This window comes from Saccopteryx bilineata, chromosome 2 (genome assembly GCF_036850765.1).
Source record: "Saccopteryx bilineata isolate mSacBil1 chromosome 2, mSacBil1_pri_phased_curated, whole genome shotgun sequence".
NCBI classification, from domain to species: Eukaryota; Metazoa; Chordata; class Mammalia; order Chiroptera; family Emballonuridae; genus Saccopteryx; species Saccopteryx bilineata.
Window position 1 is genome coordinate 14569718 of NC_089491.1, and position 23479 is coordinate 14593196.

General features: G+C 40.9%; 1 protein-coding gene and 1 non-coding gene across 2 annotated transcripts in view; both read left to right on the forward strand.

Moving 5' to 3' along the window:
* Nucleotides 1-23479, forward strand: part of C5 (complement C5) — a 122780-nt gene that overhangs the window by 73264 nt on the left and 26037 nt on the right. The window contains exons 23-29 of the mRNA XM_066256371.1: nucleotides 3214-3303; nucleotides 4271-4483; nucleotides 5299-5374; nucleotides 8236-8395; nucleotides 16983-17078; nucleotides 18788-18959; nucleotides 22669-22874. Of these exons, the coding sequence (XP_066112468.1) occupies nucleotides 3214-3303; nucleotides 4271-4483; nucleotides 5299-5374; nucleotides 8236-8395; nucleotides 16983-17078; nucleotides 18788-18959; nucleotides 22669-22874 (1013 nt within the window). The remainder of the gene's footprint in view (nucleotides 1-3213; nucleotides 3304-4270; nucleotides 4484-5298; nucleotides 5375-8235; nucleotides 8396-16982; nucleotides 17079-18787; nucleotides 18960-22668; nucleotides 22875-23479) is intronic.
* TRNAT-GGU (transfer RNA threonine (anticodon GGU)) lies at nucleotides 20368-20443 on the forward strand. The gene has a single exon. It is a non-coding gene; the product is annotated as a tRNA-Thr (tRNA).

A 23479-nucleotide genomic window follows, 5' to 3' on the forward strand; every position in this document is an offset into this window, starting at 1 on the left:
GATGCATGAAGAAATGGTTGTAGAATCTGAAGGGTCTTCTTCTGATGCCAAGCAGTCATTAACCCCTCAGCAGTTTAGCCAACCCGAATTGAATGACTTAGTAAGAATGACATAAAAATTGTCCTCGACTTTCTGAAATATGAGGAGTATAACTGGATCATTTGTGTGGATCCTAAAATGGTAAGTTTCCTGCTAGGACAACAGAGAAATTTTATAAAGTATACTTGCTTTCTGTGTTTGTGGGACAGCTGAACTCAGGAGAAACACTGGACACAGAAGGAGTGGCTGAAACGTGAAGCTCTGGAAGTAGGGATGCAAAGTATTGTGAATGAACCTGTAGTTAATTGAGACAGGATCATTTTTCCCCCATTTCACATCAAACTTGCCTTAATGAAGCCGTTTGTTCAGGCTCTGAATAGAGAAAGCGAATGCTTTCAACATATTATTTCTGCTTTTCCTGTCTTGTCTTTCAAGAAGATAAAAGCAGGTGTATTCGATGGACCTCAAATTCGAACCCTCATACGTGACAAGAATTTGCCAGGAAGATGAATGAGGAGGAGAAAGCAGCATGGCAGTCTTTTGTGGCAGTTACAAAGAACTTCCTTGGCAACAAAAAAGCAGAAAACTATGAACTTCTGGTTAAAGGATGCTGTTGGCTTTCCGTGACATTGGACGTAACATGAGCGTTAAGATTCACTTCCTGCCCTGGCCGGTTGGCTCAGCGGTAGAGCGTCGGCCTAGCGTGCGGAGGACCCGGGTTCGATTCCCGGCCAGGGCACACAGGAGAAGCGCCCATTTGCTTCTCCACCCCTCCGCCGCGCTTTCCTCTCTGTCTCTCTCGTCCCCTCCTGCAGCCAAGGCTCCATTGGAGCAAAGATGGCCCGGGCGCTGGGGATGGCTCTGTGGCCTCTGCCCCAGGCGCTAGAGTGGCTCTGGTCGCAACATGGCGACGCCCAGGATGGGCAGAGCATCGCCCCCTGGTGGGCAGAGCGTCGCCCCTGGTGGGCATGCCGGGTGGATCCCGGTCGGGCGCATGCGGGAGTCTGTCTGACTGTCTCTCCCTGTTTCCAGCTTCAGAAAAATAAAAAAATTTAAAAAAATTAAAAAAAAATTAAAAAAAAGATTCACTTCCTGAACAGTCACCTTGATAAATTTCCCGAAATCTTTGAGCTGTTAGTGGTGAGCAGACTACTGCTGAAGCATCAAACAAGATTGTCCTCAACAAATACACAAACGCAACAGCTACAAATGCAAATTTTTGCCTGAATAGAATTTAAATAAGTTTTGGGCAAATTTTATGATTAAAATAAGTGTTTTAATATGTTCTGTTTTGAAATTGTAGACAAATTCTGATGTAATCATATCTTTTAGTGTATTAGTGTATTTACTGCATTATATGTTATTATATTTTCACAAATATGATGCCCAAGAAGACATTCTACTTCATTATGTTAAACTAAATGTTGAAAATTTTACAATAAGATGAAAACCTAAAATCTTGAATTGCAAAAAAAACTGTAGCTTACAGAGAAAAACTAATGTCAGATTTGAGATCAGCACACTCAGATTAGGTAAGAGGAAGTGTTTTTGTGGATGCAACAAAAATTTTGTTCCCCAGTGTTATTTTTACCCTCACTAAACAGCTTTTAGGAAAACATTAATACCTCTATTTAACTGATGAGCAAACCAAGGCATAGAAAAATTAAGTGTCTTGCCCAGTGTCACATATAGATTAAGCTCTTCCTGAACTCCATGCTCTTTCAATCACACTGCAAACCTCTTAAATATCTCCACTGAGTTTTATTTTGATGTTATAACCTCAGAATTCATCAAAGGTTAATGAAGAAAGAAGTTACCTGAGGAACGTTCCTGCCTCTTCTGCAAAGCCATATGGCTTGTCCTTTAAATTGCAAAATATCACTACTTTTTTTAAAAAAGCATCTGCCAAGTACAAGGGACTGTGTTAAGTGCTAGAACTGGAGCATTCTCTAAGAGATGGTTCCTGCCCTCACAGAGCTTTCTTAGCATGACAATGGTAGATAGAGTGTCGTGATTCCTACTCATGGGCTCTGCAGTAAAACTTCTGGAGTTTACATCACAGCTCCATTTGTAGTAGCTCTGTTACCTTAAGCAATTTGCTTTTTAAACCTATTTCCTCATCTGCAAAATAAAAATAATAACAGACCTAGCATACAAGTATGTGATGAGGATTCAATGTAACAATGCATTTAAAAAACTTAGCAGAGTCTTTGCTATTCTATCAGTATAATGGTAAATAGTATCATCTTTATGAAATAAATGAGTGATTACAAGAGAAAACAATGTACTGATAGTGGTATGCTAAAACTCTGTTGTGGTGCATAGTATGAAAGAGTCTGAGTAACAGCGAGAAGAGAAGGTAGAATTTCAGAGCATGCTTCCTAATGAAGCTCATCTTCACATTTCCACCACTAAGGAATTACATGTTATTTTTAGATTTCAGTTCTAAGAACAATTTTCTCTTTGAACAAAATAGCAGTCTCACTTTTACTGGTGAATAAGATTTATATTATCTTATATGTTTCCTATCTTGTAATGACCAGGAAACTTATAGTCAAATTTAATGCTTTATTTAAAGAGATTACATAAACGTAGGGTTTAATAAAAAGCCTTGAGTATTTTTAACTTCCTTTTAAAATTTTAGTATTATTATTATAAAAGAATATTTTATTTTTTTAAAAATTCCTTGGAGGGCCTGACCAGGTGGTTGCACAGTGGATAGAGCATCGGACTAGGGTGTGGGGAATCGAGGTTCGAAACCCCGAGGTTGCCGGCTTGAGCATGGGGTCGCTGGCTTGAGTGTGGGATCATAGACATGACCCCATGGCCCCTGGTTTGAGCCCAAAGTTTGCTGGCTTGAAGCCCAAGGTCACTGGCTTGCGCAAGGGGTCACTCACTCTATACTGCAGCCCCCGCTCCCACCCCTGTCAAGGCACCTATGAGAAAGCAACCAATGAACAACTAACAGACTAAGGAGCCGTAATGAAGAATTGATGCTTCTCATCTCTTCCTTCCTGTCTGTCTGTCCCTATCTGTCCCTCTCTCTATCTTTCTCTGTCTGTCTCTATCACAAATTTTAAAAATATCCTTAGAGGTAGCTATGTTATAAATAATCTGCAAACAGTCTTCCCTCAAGAAATCTGTGTAAATCTAAAAAACTTTTTTTAATTTCAGGTGTCGTTAGCAGACAAAAGGAGTTCCCATACAGAGTACCATTGGATTTGGTTCCCAAAACAAAAGTCAAAAGGATTGTGAGTGTAAAAGGTAAACTAAGAAATGCCATTTTTATTTTTCATTTCACTTTGTGCTTCAAACAAAAATAAAATATCCTCATGGTTATTCTGTTTCTCCTCTCCTCAGTAGCATATACAAATTCACCTCTGAAGTACCCTACCCCTACTCTCACCTTCAAATCCCCGTCCACCTTTCTATCTTCTTCCACTGGCCTGATTTAAATGGAGATTTATTCTCCATGATGGAGGGTAGGGGCTGTCACTGGCCCAGAGACTTCTCTACAGTGGGGGTGTGCAGCTGCTTCTAGACTTAAGAACTTCCCACGATCTTAGTGGCCAGTCCTGCTCCAGAGAATGCTTTGTGAACTGTAGGTGGCCTTGAAACAGCAGCACTGCTCTGCTGAAGTACCATTCCCAAAGGCACATGCAAAAGTGGTGTCTTTGGTGGGTTACCTCTGGTCTCCAGCCTTTACAATTCAATGACATAGCATCAAAATAATAGAAGGTTCTGATTCTACTTTACCTTAGAGAAAATCTTGGAGTCACTGAATGTTGGTACTGGAAAGGACTTTTAAAATCAGGCACAACCCTGTTATACATATAAGAAAGGTTTGCCTAAGACCTCACAGCTCTCACAGAGCATTCACAGTTCAGATTCTTTGCTTTGCTTTGTGTTAGCGACTGATTGATAGGGTTTACTATGTCTAACCTAATGCTATCAGGTTGAATGGTGACTAATTTACCATGTACTCCATGCAGTAATCTGCCCACTGTACTACACCATCTTATCACCCTATAACTGTGGTATGTTTAAGCCTACTTTTGATGTTTCTTTTAAATTTATCTTCCTAGCCAGATCTTTTCATCTCAGTTATGAGAATTAATTCAGCTGCCTAGATAAAAAGTGAAGAATAGGGATGCTTGCTCTTATCTCTATTTAAAATATATTGTTACTCAGAAATTGATTGTGTCTACTTTGAATTGTTTGTGTGTTTCAGGACTGCTTATGGGTGAGGTCATGTCTGCAGTTCTGAGTCGGGAAGGCATTGATATCCTTACCAACCTCCCCAAGGGGAATGCAGAGGCGGATTTGATGAGCATTGTTCCAGTATTCTATGTTTATCACTACCTGGAAGCAGGAAGTCATTGGAACATTTTTTCTCCTAACTCATTAACTGAAAAAGAGTACATGAAGAATAAGTTAAAAGAAGGTAAAAAAAAATTGTTTTACATATTGGGCATAAAAATCTTGTTTTTTGTTTTTGTTTTTTAAGTGAGAGGAGAAGAGATAGAGAGACAGAGTCCCGCACACACCCTGACCGGGATCCACCCAGCATTCCCCGTCTGGGACGGATGCTGGAATCAACCAAGTTATCCTCAGTGCCTGAGGCCGACACTTGGACCAACCAAGCTATCCTCAGTGCCCAGAGCCTATGAGTGAACCAGTTGAGCCACTGGCTGCGAGAGGGGAAGAAAGAGAGAAGGGGGAGAGGGAGGAAAGAGAAGCAAATGATCACTTTTCATGTGTGCCCTGACCAGTGATCAAACCCAGGACGTCCACATGCCAAGCTGTTGCTCTATCCACTGAACCAATCAGCCAGGGACCAAAAATCTTGTGTTTTTTAAACTAATAGTTTAATTAATATGTTATGAATTGTACAAAAACTTAATTATAAAAGCACTACAGCAAAAATATTATAAGGTAGAGTCTACTACATGAATAAATACTATTTGCTGTCGCATTTTGGCTTAAGTTACTAAAATGCCTGGATGAGATACAAGACACCTGCATTTCAAATCTACAGAGCACTTTCTAACTTCTTGAATGAGTTCAGAATGCTTTACTTGCTAATTCCCAGTTGAAGTGATCTGTATATTTTATTTGAGAAGTTCAATGTTGGCCACAGGGCATATGATTATTGCCTAACACCAAGGGAAATTTACCATTCCTGGGGGCCTATGGAGCACTCTTTGAGTAGAACTGGAGCTCAATGAAGCACTCTGTTCTTTTTCTGATTCCTCTTAGGGATGTTAAGCATCATGTCCTACAAAAATCCTGACTATTCTTATAGCATGTGGAAAGGTGGAGAGGCTAGTACGTGGTAAGTAGAAGGTTTTGACTTGCATTTTCATATACAGTAGTTGTTGATTAATTAACTGAAGAATAAGAACCTTAATGGCAAATTCATTTATCTAGTTGCTCAAGCTAAAAGCTTAGTCATTGTTCACTGCCCTCTTTTGCTTACAAGCTGCATCTGATCTATCAAATACCTTCGTCTGCGCCATCAAAATATGTTCTAAATTTGACTACTTCTCACCAACTGCACTGCCCCTGGTACAAGCCACTCTCATCTCTCACCTATATTATTGTACTAGCCCCCTCAGGCTTTTCACCTTCAGCCCTTGACCCTCTTCAGTCTACACTGCATCTGGAATGACCTTGTTAAAGCATAAGTTAGTCTATGTTATCCAAAACCATTTAGGAGCTTCCCATCTTACCAGGGTAAGAATAAAAGTTCTTACTGTGAGCTACAAGACCCTCCAGTGTCTGGCCCCACCTCATCTCTCTGTCTGCATCCCCTTCCACTCTCTTTCATTCAACTCAAACCCCTTGGCCTCTTTGCCATTCCTCAAACACTCCAGGCATTGTTCCAACTCGGGGCCTTTGCACTGAATGTCCTCTGTCTGGTGTGCTCTCCCAGGTATCAGTATGGCTGGCTTCTTCAGCTCCCTCAGGTCTTAACCAAAAGTCACCTTCTCAGTGAGGCTTCTGTTAGTCATTCTGTCTAAAACTATACCTCATTCCCACCCCAACGCTTTATATACTTCTCTCCAACTTTTCTTTTTCCTTAAAATATATAACGAACATTCTTTTTTAAATTTTTTAAAATGGAATTTATTGAGATGACATTGGTTAATAAAATTACATAGGTTTCAAGTATACAATTCTATACTGCATTATCAGTATATTGTATCGTGTTTATAACCCAAAGTCAATTGTCCTTTCTGTCACCATTTATCCCCCCCTTTACTCTCTTCTACCTGCCCCCAACCCCACTTTCCTTCTGGTGATCACCATACTGTTGTCTGTATCTATGAGTTTGGGGTTGTTTTTTTTTTTTTGCTTAATCCCTTTATTTATTACATCCAGTCCCTCAACCTCCCTGCCCTCTGACTATTATTAACATTCTTACTTATCTCATTTATTGTCTGTCTGGTGGTCACTAGAGTGTAAATTCTATGTGGGCAATTCAAAGTATACCTAGTATCTGATACATACCTGGCACATAGTAGATGTTCAATAAGTACTCATTCAGTGAAGCATAATAACTTACAAAATTCTGCTGATTTGAGAGAAAGACAGTCTGAATTAATTAAATCCTATGGCAGTCTATTTTCAAAAAAATATCATGCTTTGACAAAATATTTACTAAAAGCGCAGTATGCCATGTGCTTTGTAGGTTCTAAATATGAAACACTCTTAAAGAGTTTACAATCTAGAATAATTGACTTTTAGAGTATGTCCTTTAACTATTGAGAGGCTCTAGGATTTCATCCTTGACCCTCTTATTTTTGGTAATTTCTTCTGGTATAATCTCACCATTGCTCATGACTTTCATAACTTCTATGCAGATGATTCCCTCATCAATGTCTCAAGACCTAACTTCTTTCTTGAGCTCCAGATCCGCATTTCTAGGGTCTGGGAGCCAAAGGCTCTTTAAGCTCAATTGTGCCAGATTCATCCTTCTGTTTCTCCCTTAATCAGTGCACAGCAATGCTTTGTTTTATATCTGATTTGGCTCCTCCCTTTCCTTTTAGCTTTATATCTAATCAGTCACCAGGTCTCATAGATTGTATCTTAGAAGTAGATCTAACCTTGTGTGGGTCATACATTTAAAAGACATGTAGATGCCTGGAGCATGCCAACCAGAAGGTAACTACCAGGATGCGTTGGGGTAGGTTTTGATCTAGATTGCAAATCACCACAACAGAGGCTGAGAACTGAATGCCTAGAGAACAGAAACCCCAACAAGAAGATGCACCAGCCTCTCAGTAAATTCTCAGAGCCTCTCAGGAGTTCTGGGCGAAACTGAGTGGACAGTATTTAGCCAGAAACATAGAAACACATATATACATAGAAAAAAATGGCCTGTACCTGAATACTTGCAAAAAATTTTTTTTGGAAAAATATAGGAAATATGCAAAAAGTACAATAAATAATGTATCATTTATTTCAAAAAGGAAAATGAAAACAAAATTTTAAAGTGAGGGAGTCAAGTATCTCAAAGGCATCTTAGGAGCTAACGAATGAGCAGTTGAGTGAGTAAGGGAACTGGAGGAGAGGAATCTTCATTCAGTGCAATGCAAGAGGCATTGTGGAGGTTATGAATTAGATCCTCTCTATGATCTTTGAGAGACATTTAGCAAGGACTTACATTGCTTTTCAACTGAGTAATTGTGATAATCAAGGTTTCCTTGTGAGGTAGTGAGTCTTGCATCAAAAGCATTGGCTCGAGGGGAAGCAGGTAAACATCCCAGGGATGGTGGGGAAGGGCGGTCAAGCCTCAGGCAGGGGTTTAGATTAGATAGCTTGCACAAAGTTTACAATCTATAATTTTATGACTTTGTTCTTCCACATCTCATGTTCAAGGGTCAGTGCCTTGACTCAATACTATTTGTTTCACCGCTATTGTCTTTAAATTTAGACAGTAAAATTATTTTATCATTAGGCATCTATTTTTGATTGTGCATGGGCTAACACTGTGGTTCACATTTGTTGACAGTTTGGGGGAGATCATTCTGAAATCTTCTCTTGTACAGTGGTGACAACTTTGGAATTGCATGTTTTAAAATGTTATTTTCTTTCAAAGAATAAACACTGTATGAAATAAAACACACAGCAAATTGAAAGCCAGAAGGGATTCAATGTCTAAATGTTTATTTATTTGATTTTGTCTTATAGGTTGACAGCTTTTGTTTTAAGAGTACTGGGACAATTACATAAATATTTACCTCAGAGCCAAAATTCAATTTGTAATTCTTTAATGTGGCTGATTGATCAATGTCAACTACCAAATGGATCTTTTAAGGAACATTCCGATTATCAACCACTAAAATTACAGGTAAGGAAATCAAATGTACAAATTAGCAATAGTTTTATTTATAAGTTCCAGTTTTGTTATCAACCTATTTTAGGAGGATGAAGAAGAGAGGGAAAAATATCCTGTTGTATCCAGGCAAAGAATTTGAAAGTTCTTCTCACACTCCTCTTCAGACCATCTGGTCTGATAAGTGATATCTTAGACATCTCGTATAACAGGCCTTGATCTATCTACATTCATTCAACTCACTGAGCACATCATACATGAAAAGGTGTCTTTGGGGCAGCCTAGGGGAGGAAGAGTGGGAAGGATGGACCAGACAGTATCCCTGCCACAAAGGAGCTCACACACTGGTAGGGAAAGTGGAGTAAAAATAGCAGCACCTCTAATCAAGGCATAAGTGTGTGTGTTCTTCATTTGGATAGATATTAATTGAACATGTACTAAGTACTGCATGGTATAGACCCAAAAGTGAACAACACAGCTGTGTTCAGTACAGTCACAGAGCTTATGATCTAGCAGAAACGCTGAGTAGGTACTTTCAGGTGTGTGATACATGTACGAAAAGGGAAACGTTCTTTCACTGAAAGCAGGCGATCTAACCAAGATTCGGGGAGTTGGAAAAATGAGTTGCCAGGCTCCTGGGAGATAGGTAGAAGGGAGTCAGGAAGAGTGTTCCGAGTGGAGCCAACAGCCTGCCTGGCATTTTTGAAGTGGAGAGAGACGGTGGTTCATTCAAAGAGCTGAGCCCAAGAGAGCTAAGGGGGTGAGGGGCATGAAATGAAACTGGAGAGTTACTAGAGTTCACTTAATGGAAGGTCTTAGAAGCATTGTATTGGAATACACTGGGGAACAAAATTTTTGTTGCATCCACAAAAACACTTCCTCTTACCTAATTCGAGTGTACTGATCTCAAATCTGACATTAGTTTTTCTCTGTAAACTACAGTTTTTTTTGCAATTCAAGATTTTAGGTTTTCATCTTATTGTAAAATTTTTAACATTTAGTTTAACATAATGAAATAGAATGTCTTCTTGGGCATCATATTTGTGAAAATATAATAATTGATATAATCCAGTAAATACACTAATACATTAAAAGATATGATTGCATCGGAATTTGTCTACAATTTCAAAATAGAACATATTAAAACACTTATTTTAATCATAAAATTTGCCCAAAACTTATTTAAATTCTATTCAGGCAAAAATTTGCGTTTGTAGCTCTTGCATTTGTGTACTTGTTGAGGACAGTCTCGTTTGATGCTCCAGCAGTAGTCTGCTCATCATTAACAGCTCCAAGATTTCGGGAAACTTATCAAGGTGACTGTTCAGGAAGTGAATCTCTTTTTTTTCTTATTGAAAATTTCTTTTATTTAATTGTGTTTACATAGATTCTAGGGTCACCCCAAATGCATCCCCCCTCCCCCATATTCCCCTCAACATCTCCCTTTTCCCCCTCCTCGCAGCACCCTCCCCCCTTCCCTTCAGGTTTATCCCATCCTATCATCCCTTTTCCCTCTGTCCTCTTTTCCTCTGGTCCCTTTGATCTCTCCTCTGTCTCAATTCCGTTTCTCAGTTCTCACTGTTTCTTGGATTCCTCAAGAAGTGAGGAATATGCCATATGAGTGAGGTCATATGCCATTTTTCTTTCTCTACCTGGCTTATTTCACTCAAAATAATAGTTTCCTGGTCCATTCATGTTGTCACAAAAGGTAATATTTCCTTCTTTTTCATGGCCCCATAGTATTCCATTGTATATGTACCACAGCGTTTTAATCCACTCGTACACTGACGGACACTTGGGTTGTTTCCAGATCTTTGCTATTGTGAACAATGCTGCCCTAAACATAGGGGTGCATTTCTTTTTTTCAGTCAGTGATATGGTGTTCTTGGGATATATTCCTAAAAGTGGGATGGTTGGGTCCAAAGGAAGATCCATTTTTAATTTTTTGTGGAAACCCCATACAGTTCTCCACAGTGGCTGCACCAGTCTGCATTCCCACCAGCAGTGCAGGAGGGTTCCCCTTTCTCCACATCCTCGCCAGCACCTATTGTGTGTTGTTTTGTTAATGAGCGCCATTCTACTGGTGTGAGGTGGTATCTCATTGTGGTTTTAATTTGCATTTCTCTAATGATTAGTTATGTTGAACATTTTCTCATCTGTCTATTTGGCCATCTGTATGTCCTCTTTGGAGAAGTGTCTATTCATTTCTTTTGCCCATTTTTTGATTGGCTTGTTTGTCTTCCTGGTGTTGAGTTTTACAAGTTCTTTATAAATTTTGGTTATTACCCTTATCAGACGTATTGATAAATATGTTCTCCCATCATGTGGTTTGTCTTTTTATTCTGTTCATATTGTCTTTAGCTGTACAAAAGCTTTTTAGTTTGATATAGTCCAGTTTGTTTATCCTTTTTTTTTTTTTTGTATTTTTCTGAAGCTGGAAACGGGGAGAGATAGTCAGACAACTCCCTCATGCACCCGACCGGTATCCACCCAGCACGCCCACCAGGGGGCGATGCTCTGCCCCTCCAGGGCGTCGCTCCCTTGCGACCAGAGCCACTCTAGCGCCTGGGGCAGAGGCCAAGGAGCCATCCCCAGCCCCGGGCCATCTTTGCTTTAATGGAGCCTCACTGCTGGAGGGGAAGAGAGAGACAGAGAGGAAGGAGAGGGGAAGGGGTGGAGAAGCAGATGGGCGCCTCTCCTGTGTGCCCTGGCCGGGAATCGAACCCGGGACTTCTGCACGCCAGGCTGATGCTCTACCACTGAGCCAACTGGCCAGGGCCTGTTTATCCTGTCTTTTATTTCACTTGCTCGTGGAGATAAATCAGTAAATATATTGCTGTGAGAGATGTCGGTGAGCTTACTGCCTATGTTTTCTTCTAAGATGCTTATGGTTTTTTGTTTTTTGGGTTTTTTTCTTTTGCACTTTTCTGAAGCTAGAAACGGGGAGAGACAGTCAGACAGACTCCCTCATGCGCCCGACCGGGATCCACCCAGCACGCCCACCAGGGGCGACGCTCTGCCCACCAGGGGGCGATGCTCTGCCCCTCCGGGGCGTCGCTCTGTTGTGAACAGAGCCACTCTAGCACCTGGGGCAGAGGCCAAGAAGCCATCCCCAGCACCCGGGCCATCTTTGCTCCAATGGAGCCTCGCTGCGGGAGAGGAAGAGAGAGACAGAGAGGAAGGGGGGGAGGGGTGGAGAGGCAGATGGGCGCCTCTCCTGTGTGCCCTAGCCAGGAATCGAACCCGGGACTTCTGCACGCCAGGCCGACGCTCTACCACTGAGCCAACCGGCCAGGGCCTAAGATGCTTATGGTTTTACAGCTTACATTTAAGTCTTTTATCCATTTTGAGTTTATTTTTGTGAATGGTGTAACTTGGTGGTTTAGTTTCATTTTTTTTGCAGGTAGCTGTCCAATTTTTCCAACACCATTTGTTAAAGAGACTGTCTTTACTCCATTGTATACTCTTACCTCCTTTGTCAAGTATCAATTGTCCATAAAGGTGTGGTTTTATTTCTGGGTTCTCTGTTCTGTTTCATTGATCTGTATGTCTGTTCTTATGCCAGTACCAAGCTGTTTTGAGTACAATGGCCTTATAGTATAACTTGCTATCAGGAAGTGTGATACCTCCCACTTTATTCTTCTTTTTCAAGATTGCTGATGCTATCTGTGTTCTTTTCTGGTTCCATATAAATTTTTGGAATATGTGTTCTATATCTTTGAAGTGAGTCATTGGTATTTTAATCAGTATTGCATTGAATTTATAAATTGCTTTGGGTAATATAGACATTTTAATGATGTTTATTCTTCCTAAACACGAACACAGTATATGCTTCCACTTGTTTGTATCTTTCTTGATTTCTTTTATCAATGTTTTATAATTTTCTGAGTACAAGTCTTTAACCTCCTTTGTTAAGTTTACTCCTAGGTACTTTATTTTTTTGGTGGCAATAGTGAAAGGGATTGTTTTCTTAATATCTCTTTCTGACGGTTCATTGTTGGTGTATAAAAATACCTCTGATTTCTGTGTATTAATTTTCTACCCTGCCACTTTGCTGAATTCATTTATCAAGTCGAGTACTTTTTTGACTGAGACTTTAGGGTTTTCTATATACAGTATCATATCATCTGCTCTGCAAATAATGATAGTTTTACTTCTTCTTTCCCAATTTAGATGCCTTTTATTTCTTCTTCTTGTCTGATTGCTCTAGCTAGGACTTCCAGTACTATGAAGTTGAATAAGAGTGGTGAAAGGGGGCACCCCTGTCTTGTTCCTGATCTTAAGAGAATTGCTTTAAAATTTTGCCCATTGAGTATGATGTTAGCTGTGGGTTTGTCATAGATGACCTTTATCATGTTGAGGTATGTTCCCTGTATTCCCACTTTGCTGAGAGTTTTGATCATAAATGGGTGCTGTATTTTATCAAATGCTTTTTCTGCATCTATTGAAATTATCATGTGGTTTTTCTCCTTCCTTTTGTTTATGTGATGAATCACATTGATTGATTTGCAAATATTGTACCATCCTTGCCTCCCCGGAATGAATCCCACTTGATCATGATGTATGATTTCTTTCATGTATTGCTGGATCCGGTTTGCTAATATTTTGTTGAGAATTTTAGCATTTAAGTTCATCAGGAATATTGGCCTATAATTTTCTTTCTTTGTGTTGTCTCTGCCTGGTTTTGGAATCAGAATTATGCTCGCCTCATAATAGGAGCCTGGAAGTCTTCCTTCCTCTTGAATTTTTTGAAATAGCTTGAGAAGGATAGGAGTTAGTTCTTCTTTGAATATTTGGTAGAATTCTCCTGTGAAGCCATCCGGCCCAGGGCTTTTGTTTTTCGAGAGTTGTTTTTTTTTTTTATATATGTAAATTTAAAAAAAATTTTATTTATTCATTTTAGAGAGGAGAGGGAGAGACAGAGAGAGAGAGAGAGAGAGAGAGAGGAGAGACAGAGAGAGAGAAGGGGGGAGGAGCTGGAAGCATCAACTCCCATATGTGCCTTCACCAGGAAAGCCCAGGGTTTCGAACCGGTGACCTCAGCATTTCTAGGTCCACGCTTTATCCACTGCGCCACCACAGGTCAGGCAGGAATTTTTTGATAACTGTTTCTATCTCATTTGTTGTAATCGGTCTGTTTAGGTTTTCTGCTTCTTCCAGATTGATTTTTGAAAGATTATATGTTTCAAGGAATTTGTCCATTTCACCTAGGTTGTCTAGTTTTTTGGCATACAGTTCTTCATAGTACTATTTCCTTACAATATTTCGTATTTTTGTTGTGTCGGTTATTATTGATCCACTCTTATTTTTCATTTTACTTATTTGAGTCCTCTCTCTTTTTTTCTTGGTGAGTCTGGTTAAGGGTTCATTGATTTGTTTACCCTTTCAAAGAACCAGTTCTTGGTTTCATTGATCCTCTGTATTGTTTCTTTAGCCTCTATTTCATTTATTTCTGTTCTGATCTTTATTATTTCCTTCCTTTTACTACCTCTGGCCTTTACTTGCTGTTCTTTTTCTAGTTCTTTTATATGCAAGGTTAAGTTGTTTATTTGAGCTTTTTCTAGCTTCTTAAGGTATGCCTGTAGTGCTATGAACTCCCCTCTCAGTATTGCTTTTGCTGTGTCCCATAAATTTTGAGTGTATGCTCATTATCATTTGTTTCTAGGAATTTTTTTTATTTCTTCTTTGATCTCATTGTTAATCCATTTGTTATTTAACAACCTGCTATTTAATTTTCATGTGTTTGAGAATTTTTGAATTTTTCTGTTGTGGTTGATTTCTAATTTCATGCCATTGTGATCAGAGAAAGTGCTTGATATAATTTCTTTTTTTTTTTTTTTTTTGTATTTTTCTGAAGCTGGAAATGGGAGAGACAGTCAGACAGACTCCCGCATGCGCCCGACCGGGATCCACCCGGCACGCCCACCAGGGGTGATGCTCTGCTCACCAGGGGGCGATGCTCTGCCCCTCCGGGGCGTCGCTCTGCCATGACCAGAGCCACTCTAGCACCTGGGGCAGAGGCCAAGGAGCCATCCCCAGCGCCCGGGCCATCTTTGCTCCAATGGAGCCTTGGCTGCGGGAGGGGAAGAGAGAGACAGAGAGGAAGGAGGGGGGGTGGAGAAGCAAATGGGCGTTTCTCCTATGTGCCCTCGCCGGGAATCGAATCCGGGTCCCCCGCACGCCAGGTTGACGCTCTACCGCTGAGTCAACCAGCCAGGGCCTCGATATGATTTCAATCTTCTTAAATTTGTTGAGACCGCTTTTGTGCCCTAACATGTGGTCTATCCTAGAGAATGTACCATGAGCACTTGAAAAGACTGTATATTCTGCTGCTTTAGGGTGAAAGGTTCTGAAGATATCTATTAAATTCAGTTGATCTAGTGTGTCCTTTAAGTCTGCTGTTTCTTTGTTAATTTTCTTTCTTGAGGATCTATCTAGTGATGTTAGTGGGGTATTGAAATCCCCTACTATTATAGTATTGCTGTTGATCTCACCCTTTATATCAATCAAAGTCTGCTTTATATATTTAGGTGCTCCTATATTAGGTGCGTAGATATTTATAACGGTTATATCTTCCTTTTGGATTGCTCCCTTTATCACTATGCAGTGACCTTCTTTATCTCTTACTATAGCCTTTGTTTTAAAGTCCATTTTGTCTTATATAAGTATTGCTACCCCAGCTTTTTTTTCATTTCCATTTGCATGAAATATTTTTTTTCATCCTTTTACCTTCAATCTATGTGCATCTTTTGTTTTAAGGTATGTCTCTTGTAGATAGCATATGTATGGGTCCTGTTTTCTTTTTTTTTTTTTTTTTTTTTTTTTTTTTTTACAGAGACAGAGATAGACAGGGGCAGACAGACAGGAACGGAGAGAGATGAGAAGCATCAATCATCAGTTTCTGGTTGCGCGATGCGACTTCTTACTTGTTCATTGATTGCTTTCTCACATGTGCCTTGACCGTGGGCCTTCAGCAGACCGAGTAACCCCCTGTTGGAGCCAGCGACCTTGGGTCCAAGCTGGTGAGCTCTTTGCTCAAGCCAGATGAGCCCGCGCTCAAGCTGGCGACCTCGGGGTCTCGAACCTGGGTCCTTCCGCATCCCAGTCCGACGCTCTATCCACTGCGCCACCACCTGGTCAGGCGGTCCTGTTTTCTTATCCATGCAGCTACCCTATGTCTTTTGTTCAGATCATTTAATCCATTTACATTTAAGGTTATTATTTTTATTTTTTATTTTTTTTTGCATTTTTTTGAAGTTGGAAATGGGGAAGCATTCAGACAGACTCCCGCATGCGCCCGACCGGGATCCACCTGGCACACCCACCAGAGGGCGATGCTCTGCCCATCTGGGGCATTGCTCTGTCGCGATCAGAGCCACTCTAGCACCTGGGGCAGAGGCCAAGGAGCCATCCCCAGCGCCCGGGTCATCTTTTGCTCCAATGGAGCCTTGGCTGCAGGAGGGGAGAGAGAGACAGAAAGGAAGGAGAGGGAGAGGGGTGGAGAAGCAGATGGGCACTTCTCCTATGTGCCCTGGCCGGGAATCGAACCCGGGTCCCCTGCATGCCAGGCCGACACTCTACCGCTGAGCCAACCGGCCAGAGCCCATTTTTTTTTGCCGATGCCTTTTGTATGGATCAGACAGAAAGAACAATCACTGCTGTGGTCCTTAGGTTCACGCCAAACCATGGGAATACCAAAAGGCATTTCTTTGTGTTTTCCTTTAGTCCAGTCATGAAGCATTTCCTCACAATTATGACACACAATATGAGGAGCCCTATTCTTGTCTTGATTGCCAAGGAGAACTTGAAAATAGGCAATATATGCACGTGTCACAAATGATGAAATATTGCGCCTTTGACGTTGAAGTGTGTAACAGCCACATATATAACAGAAGATATCAGGACTATTCTTACATTTATGCCTACGAAGAAGCCATGATTCAATCTTAAAACAAAATAAGAGGGTGTTTTTATCAGATAATAATTTTTTACATTTAAGAACAACTACAATTATGTTAAAGTGATGTTTGTAAAACATTAATTGCCTTGTGGTTATGTTCAATCCAAGAGTCATTGCCCTTTAACTCCAATTTAAAAACCAATGCATGCCATCAACTGTAACAAAAAGAAATTAAAATTTCATCAAAACTAGAGCATGCACCAAAAAACATATTTCAGATTTGGAATCAGCAATACAGAGATATATAGAAACAGTTCTAAAACCTCATGCAACAGAATATGAAAAAAATATTTTTCCCCAGTGATATCAATATCCCAATAGAAAAAAATACAAGAGAATAGTGGCAAAATAGTGCTTTGTGCATTTTAACAAGGTCTTAAAGGAAGAAGAGAATTTGAATGTGGTGAAGAGGTATGAGGTGGAATTTTGAGGGAGGTGAGGGAGAGAAAGGCACATGAAGGCACAAAGTAGGAAAAATCCAGCATTATAAAGAATGACTGACCCAGAGTTTACTGAGAAGTAGCAAGCAGTTCAATTGGAATGTATGAAGGGACAGAGGGACATTAAGTTCAAAATGGAGATTGGAGCCAGGTCACTTTGCTATAAAGATACCGTTTCACTCTCCTTTATAATTACTTTTAGGGTACCGTGTCTACTGAAGCCCAAGAAAACGCGTTATATCTTACAGCATTTTCTGTGATTGGAATTAGAAAGGCTTTTGATGTATGTCCCGTAATGGTAAGTAAAAGTTTTCTTTCTGCAACACCCATCATCTATTTTTGTATCATATACAGGCAGTGGGGACAGGGAAGGGGTGTGGGAGGCAGACCTTGAAAACAACCAACTTTACAATCAAAAGATTTCAGAGTTATGATAGGTTAATTAGAGACCACCTAATCCAACCCACTTAACAGTTGAGAAAACCGAGGGCTATAAGACAGGTGAATTTCATTTTTCGGTTTCACAGGCTATTGAATTATAGTGCTGGGACTAGAACTGATAACTTCTGACTGTGATGACAGAATGACCCAGTACCTGCAGCTTCCTTCTCTTCTCTCTGCCAAATTTTATGTTATGTATAGGACTCTTCTCTGTAGTTGACGCACTCTACATCATGGAACTACTGAGGATACATGATAGCATGTTTGCTTCTTTGGATTGTGCTGTTTCATTTGCTGAAAGCTGAGGGGAGAAAGGAGAGGATACACTTAAGTGAATCAACATAACAGATTCAAAAGGGTAACAGAGATGAAACTCTGATCAGGGAAGAGACAGACCCCTGAGCTGAGGTTAAATACTCCTGCCTACAAATCAGAAGTAAATTAGACAAGTCGTTTAAACCAGCATACAGAACAGAGATGGAAAAACCCAAGGGGGGTTGTATTACTTGAACCATAAAACAAAATGATTTTTTTATGTTTAAAAATAATTGTTATTTACATTTGACAAAATAATGGGTGGAGGACCAGTTAGTTCCTAGGCACCTAGACCGGTTGGCACCTGGCAGTACATGAGATACACAGAGCTGGGAAAGTAGGAGGCAGGCAAGATGACAGCAGCTTAGCACTATGCTTTCTCCCAGCCACCTACCCAAAACTTTAAGTTGTCTCAGGACGAAGTACTACAGAGACTATTTTTTCCAGGAATCCTTAAAATCAAAAGGTACTTCGGCAGCTTAGTTCTTTTTCTACTAGTTACGATTTTATTTAGTAAAATTCTTTTTGAAAACGTGACTCTGACTCAGTTACACTGAGGAGAAATGATGAAAACTGTGTCTGTGCTCAGTGCTTTATCTTCCTTGAGGCTAAGTCTGACTTGGGAAGTATAAACTAAAGGGGAAAACCTCTAGAGCAGGGGTCCCCAAACTACGGCCCACGGGCCACATGCGGCCTCCTGAGGCCATTTATCCGGCCCCCTCGCACTTCCGGAAGGGGCACCTCTTTCATTGGTGGTCAGTGAGAGGAGCATAGTTCCCATTGAAATACTGGTCAGTTTGTTGATTTAAATTTACTTGTTCTTTATTTTAAATATTGTATTTGTTCCCGTTTTGTTTTTTACTTTAAAATAAGGTATGTGCAGTGTGCATAGGGATTTGTTCATAGTTTTGTTTTGTTTTTTTATAGTCCGGCCCTCCAACGGTCTGAGGGACAGTGAACTGGCCCCCTGTGTAAAAAGTTTGGGTACCCCTGCTCTAGAGGGAGATGAGGATTCAGGGGCAAATCGCTGACCTATTTGGACAACCTTGTTTTCACTTCTAAAATTACACTCTGCTCCTTCTCCCAAAAGGATTTGCTTCAGCCGGACATCATCCATTTCCATTAAGTCATTTTCTATTTTCACCCTTTGTCTTGCCTACCCCAGGATGGTACCACCTGGGGTTAGTTCACATTAGCTGATAGATTGATGCTTCACAAAGAAACTTAGGTATCTTCTGCCCTTGTTTTCAGAAAATCAGCACAGCTCTAACGAAAGCTGATACCTTTCTGCTTGAAAATGCCCTCTTGGCCCGGAACACCTTTACTCTGGCCATTGCTGCTTACGCTCTCTCCCTGGGAGATAAAAGTCACTCACAGTTCCGATCCATTGTCTCAGCCCTAAAGAAGAAAGCTTCAGTAAAAGGTATGACTGGTTCCATACATTTTTCTGCAAATGTTTGCTAAGTATATAGCGTCTGCAAATTCTGGGAAGTTTAGGTAGTGGCACGCGGAGCTGAATAAGACACGGTCCCTGCCCTCAAGGCACAAACTATCCCAATGTAATGTAATAAGTGCCATTATTAATTTATTGACTCATTCAGCACATATTTATTCATTCCTAAATCTAATAAATATGTATCAAGTTTCCCAGGCACAACTCCCGGCTCTGGGAAAAGAGCTACAACAACAACAAAAATCCAAGTCCTCATGAAACTTACATTTTAGTTAAGGAGAAACAAATATGATAAATAAATAAAATAGTACATATAGTGAATAGCTTGGTGATGACTGATATGAAGAAAAGTCAAGCAGGAAAGGGAGACAGGGTGAAGTGGTGGGTTGTCATTTTTGATAGAGTGATCAAGCCGAAGCTTCACTGAGAAGATGGAATTTGAGTTCAAAGCTGAAGGAGGTAAAGTGAGGAAGCAAGCCAGTCGCTATCTTTTTTTTTTTTCTTTTCCAAGTTGAGAGATGGTAGATAGAGACATACTCCGCATGTGCCCTGACCAGGATCCACCTGGCAACCCCTATCTGGAGCCACTGCTCTGCCCATCTGGGGTTGGTGCTCACAACCAAGCTATTTTTAGCACCTGAGGCAGAGGCTCCATGGAGCCATCCTCAGCAACTAGGGCCAATGAGCTCAAACCAATAGACCCATGGCTGCAGGATAGGAGAGAGAAGGGGGCAGGGGAAGGGTGGAGAAGCAGATGGTCACTTCTCCTATGTGTCCTGACTGAGAATCAAACCTGGGACATCCACATGCCAGTTGATGCTCTACCACTGAGCCAATCAACCAGGGCCGCCAGTGGCTATCTTAAAAGATGTTTCTGTTGAAGAAACAGCAAATATCCCAAGGCAGGAGCATGCCTGCTGCTCCAAGAATGGCAAGGAGGGCAACTTGGCTGGAGGGCAATGTGGCTGGAGAGAAGTGAGATGAGGGGTAGAAAGTGAGGTTAGGGAAGGAAAGGGTGAAGCAGTCATGTAGGTTCTTGAAAGTCATTACAGAGCTCTGCAGAACTCCTATATACAGTTGTGCAATGATATATATGGTGCTCAAGTAAGCCAATGAATTGAGGCTGAAATCCAGCCAGTGCTCCACTTCCCCAGCCATGTGCCATGGTTTGGGTCTGCTTCCATCCTAAGCAAAGGGTGCCTGTGTCTCATTCCCATCAAGGTACCATGGGAGCCAGTGGGAGCCCTAGAATTTTCCACTCTAAGTGAGAAGCGAAGGCATTGGAGGATTTTAAGCACAGGAGTGCATAACTTGACTTATATTTTACCAGGTTGGCTATAAAGGTATATATATTTTGTTTTTAAGACTAAAGATACTGGCCCTGGCCGGTTGGCTCAGTGGTAGAGCATCGGCCTGGTGTGCGGAAGTCCCGGGTTCGATTCCCGGCCAGGGCACACAGGAGAGGCGCCCATCTGCTTCTCCACCCCTCCCCCTCTCCTTCCTCTCTGTCTCTCTCTTCCCCTCCCGCAGCCAAGGCTCCCTTGGAGCAAAAGATGGCCCGGGCGCTGGGGATGGCTCCTTGGCCTCTGCCCCAGGCGCTAGAGCATCTCTGGTCGCGACAGAGCGACGCCCCCTGGTGGGCGTGCCGAGTGGATCCCGGTCGGGCGCATGCGGGAGTCTCTCTGACTACCTCCCCGTTTCCAGCTTCAGAAAAATACAAAAAAAAAAAAAAAAAAAGACTAAAGATACTGCTTTCTATAGGTCTACAGTAAAGAAATAGAGAGTAGCAGTGGTCATTGACCAGTGCGGCTATGTGAGCCTGGGCAAAGCTGGGGCACTTCTCATCTCTCTCATGGCTGAGGTTTTCTAAAAGTTTAGTAAATCTTACGTGAGGTTTATCACTATGTACAACATTTGACTTCTGTCATTTACACCTGATTGACTCTTAACATACATCTCAAAACTACTTAGTAATACTTGTACTAACACAAAAGAAATGTCTTGACTATTGTAAGATATGGATCATAAAATTATAGCATTTAAGAGCTAGAAAAGAACTTCATTCAAATCATGTTTGAGCTGGAAGTATCTTTAAAAACCAAATCTTTCCTTCTAAAAACAGCAATCTAAGCCTCTGAGAGGGAAGGAAAATAGCATGTCCAAAGTCATGGAAATAATGAGATCTTGAATTTTAAACAAACATCAAAATTTTCACTAATCTTCAAAAACGATTTCTAAATATGCTTTACTGTTTTTTAAAATAATTTGTTTTAAAAAAAGGATTTGAGGTGATAGGTTTAAATTACTAGAGCAATAACCAAAAAAAAAAGCCTAATTTATGAAAAGTACTACATATATGAAATTATTTTCAGTGCTTTAAATAGGGAGCAAATCATAAAGACTGAACTAAGGTTTTGGGTGTGACCTCATAATTTCCAGAATGTAGATTTTTTTTTTCTGTCAAGGAATTTCCTAAGTGCTGAGCATGATAAAGGTGTCTTTTGTTAAAGAGATGACTTTTGCAAAGTCCTAAGGTCCCTAAGGATAAGGGCTGGTTGCCAGAGGAACCGACCGTGTGAGTAGAGGGTTGGAACTTTTAGTACCACCCTCCAACCTCTGGGAAGGAGAGAGGGGCGGGAGGTTAAATTAGTCATCAATAGCCAATGATTTGATCAATCATGCCTATATAAGGAAGCCTCCATAAAAAAAAACCCAAAAAGACAAGTTTCAAGAGCTTCCAGGTTGGTGAACATGTGGAGATTTGGGCTGAGTGATACACCTGTAGACGATATGGAAGCTCCATACTTTTTATTTACACCTATACCATCCCCTCTGCATCTCTTTTAAAGTCTGGCTGTTCCTGAATTCTATCCTTTTATAATAAACTGGTGACCTAGAAAGAAAATGTTTCTCTGAGTTCTGTAAGCTACTCTAGCAAATTAATCAGACCTGGCTGGTGGGGGGGGGGGGGGTGTCTTTGGAACCTCCGATTTAGATTTATAGCTAGTTGGCTGGAAGTATAGATAACCACCCAGGTTTGTAATTAGGATCTGAAGCGGGGGGCAGGTAGTAGGGAACTATCTTGTAGGACTGAACCCTTAACCTGTGGAATCTAATGCTGTCTTTGGGTAAATAGGGTCAAAATTGAGTTGAATTCTCTGACACCCTGCAGATGTCTGAGAATTGTTTTCTGAGCAATAACAAAAAAAAGCCTAATTTATGAAAAGTACTACATATATGAAATTATTTTCAGTGCTTTAAATAGGGAGCAAATCATAAAGACTGAACTAAGGTTTTGGGTGTGACCTCATAATTTCCAGAATGTAGATTTTTTTTTTCTGTCAAGGAATTTCCTAAGTGCTGAGCGTGATAAAGATGTCTTTTGTTAAAGAGATGACTTGTGGGAGAAACCCCTCCCACATTGAAAACTGAGTCTCAGAACTGACCTCTGCTATCAAAAGATGTGGACATTCCATGTTGACCTTTTTAAATAAAGGCAAATAGCAGTGTATTAAGAGATCTTGTTTCATATTGGTTACCTTGAGGAAGTTCTTACAAAAGAATAAGAAACTTCTGGAAATGAGAATGTCTCTATCAGAAGAAACTGCTAAAAATCTTCTAGAACTGCTATGTCAGATTTACATTTTTAATTATACTAATGTGATTTGTTGATGTTCAGGCAATCCACCCAGTTACCGCTTTTGGAAAGATGATCTCCCACAACAAGGTAGCTCTGCGCCTAACGCTGGTACAGCACACATTGTGGAGACCACTGCCTATGCTTTACTTACCAATCTGAACTTGAAAGATATGAATTATGTTAACCCAATCATCAAATGGCTATCTGAAGAGCAGCGGTATGGAGGTGGCTTTTATTCAACCCAGGTAATGTTTCTTTGTCGTACTTTATCCTTCTGAAACATATCTCCTGCCCTCCTTACCTCACATTCCACATGCTGTAAATAGGAATAAATGACTAGAATCAAAGGACTCTTAGAGGTTATCTGCATTGACATTCTTCTAATACAGAGGAGCAAATCAGTTGTGAGAAGTTTGTTCAGGCTGTTGGTGGCCAAGTCAAAAATTAAAACTCCATCTGGCCCTGGCTGGTTGGCTCAGTAGAAGAGCATTGGCCCAGTTTGTGGATATCCAGATTCTATTTCCAGTCAGGGCACACAGGAGAAGTGACCATCTGCTTCTCCACCCCGCCTACTCCCTCTTCTTTCTCTCTCTCCCCTTCCCGCAGCCATGGCTCAATTGGTTTGATTGGTTCAAAGGAGTTGGCTGCCAGTGCTGAGGATGGCTCCTAGAGCCTCCACCTCAGGTGCTAAAAATAGCTTTACTGCTGAGCAACGAGCAATAGGGCAGAGCATCACCTAGTAGGGAGCTTACTAGGTGGTTCCAGATTGGCACATGTGGGAGTCTGTCTCTCTGTCTCCTCTCCTCTCACTTAAAAAAACAAAAAATCTCAGTTCTCCTGACTCTAAATT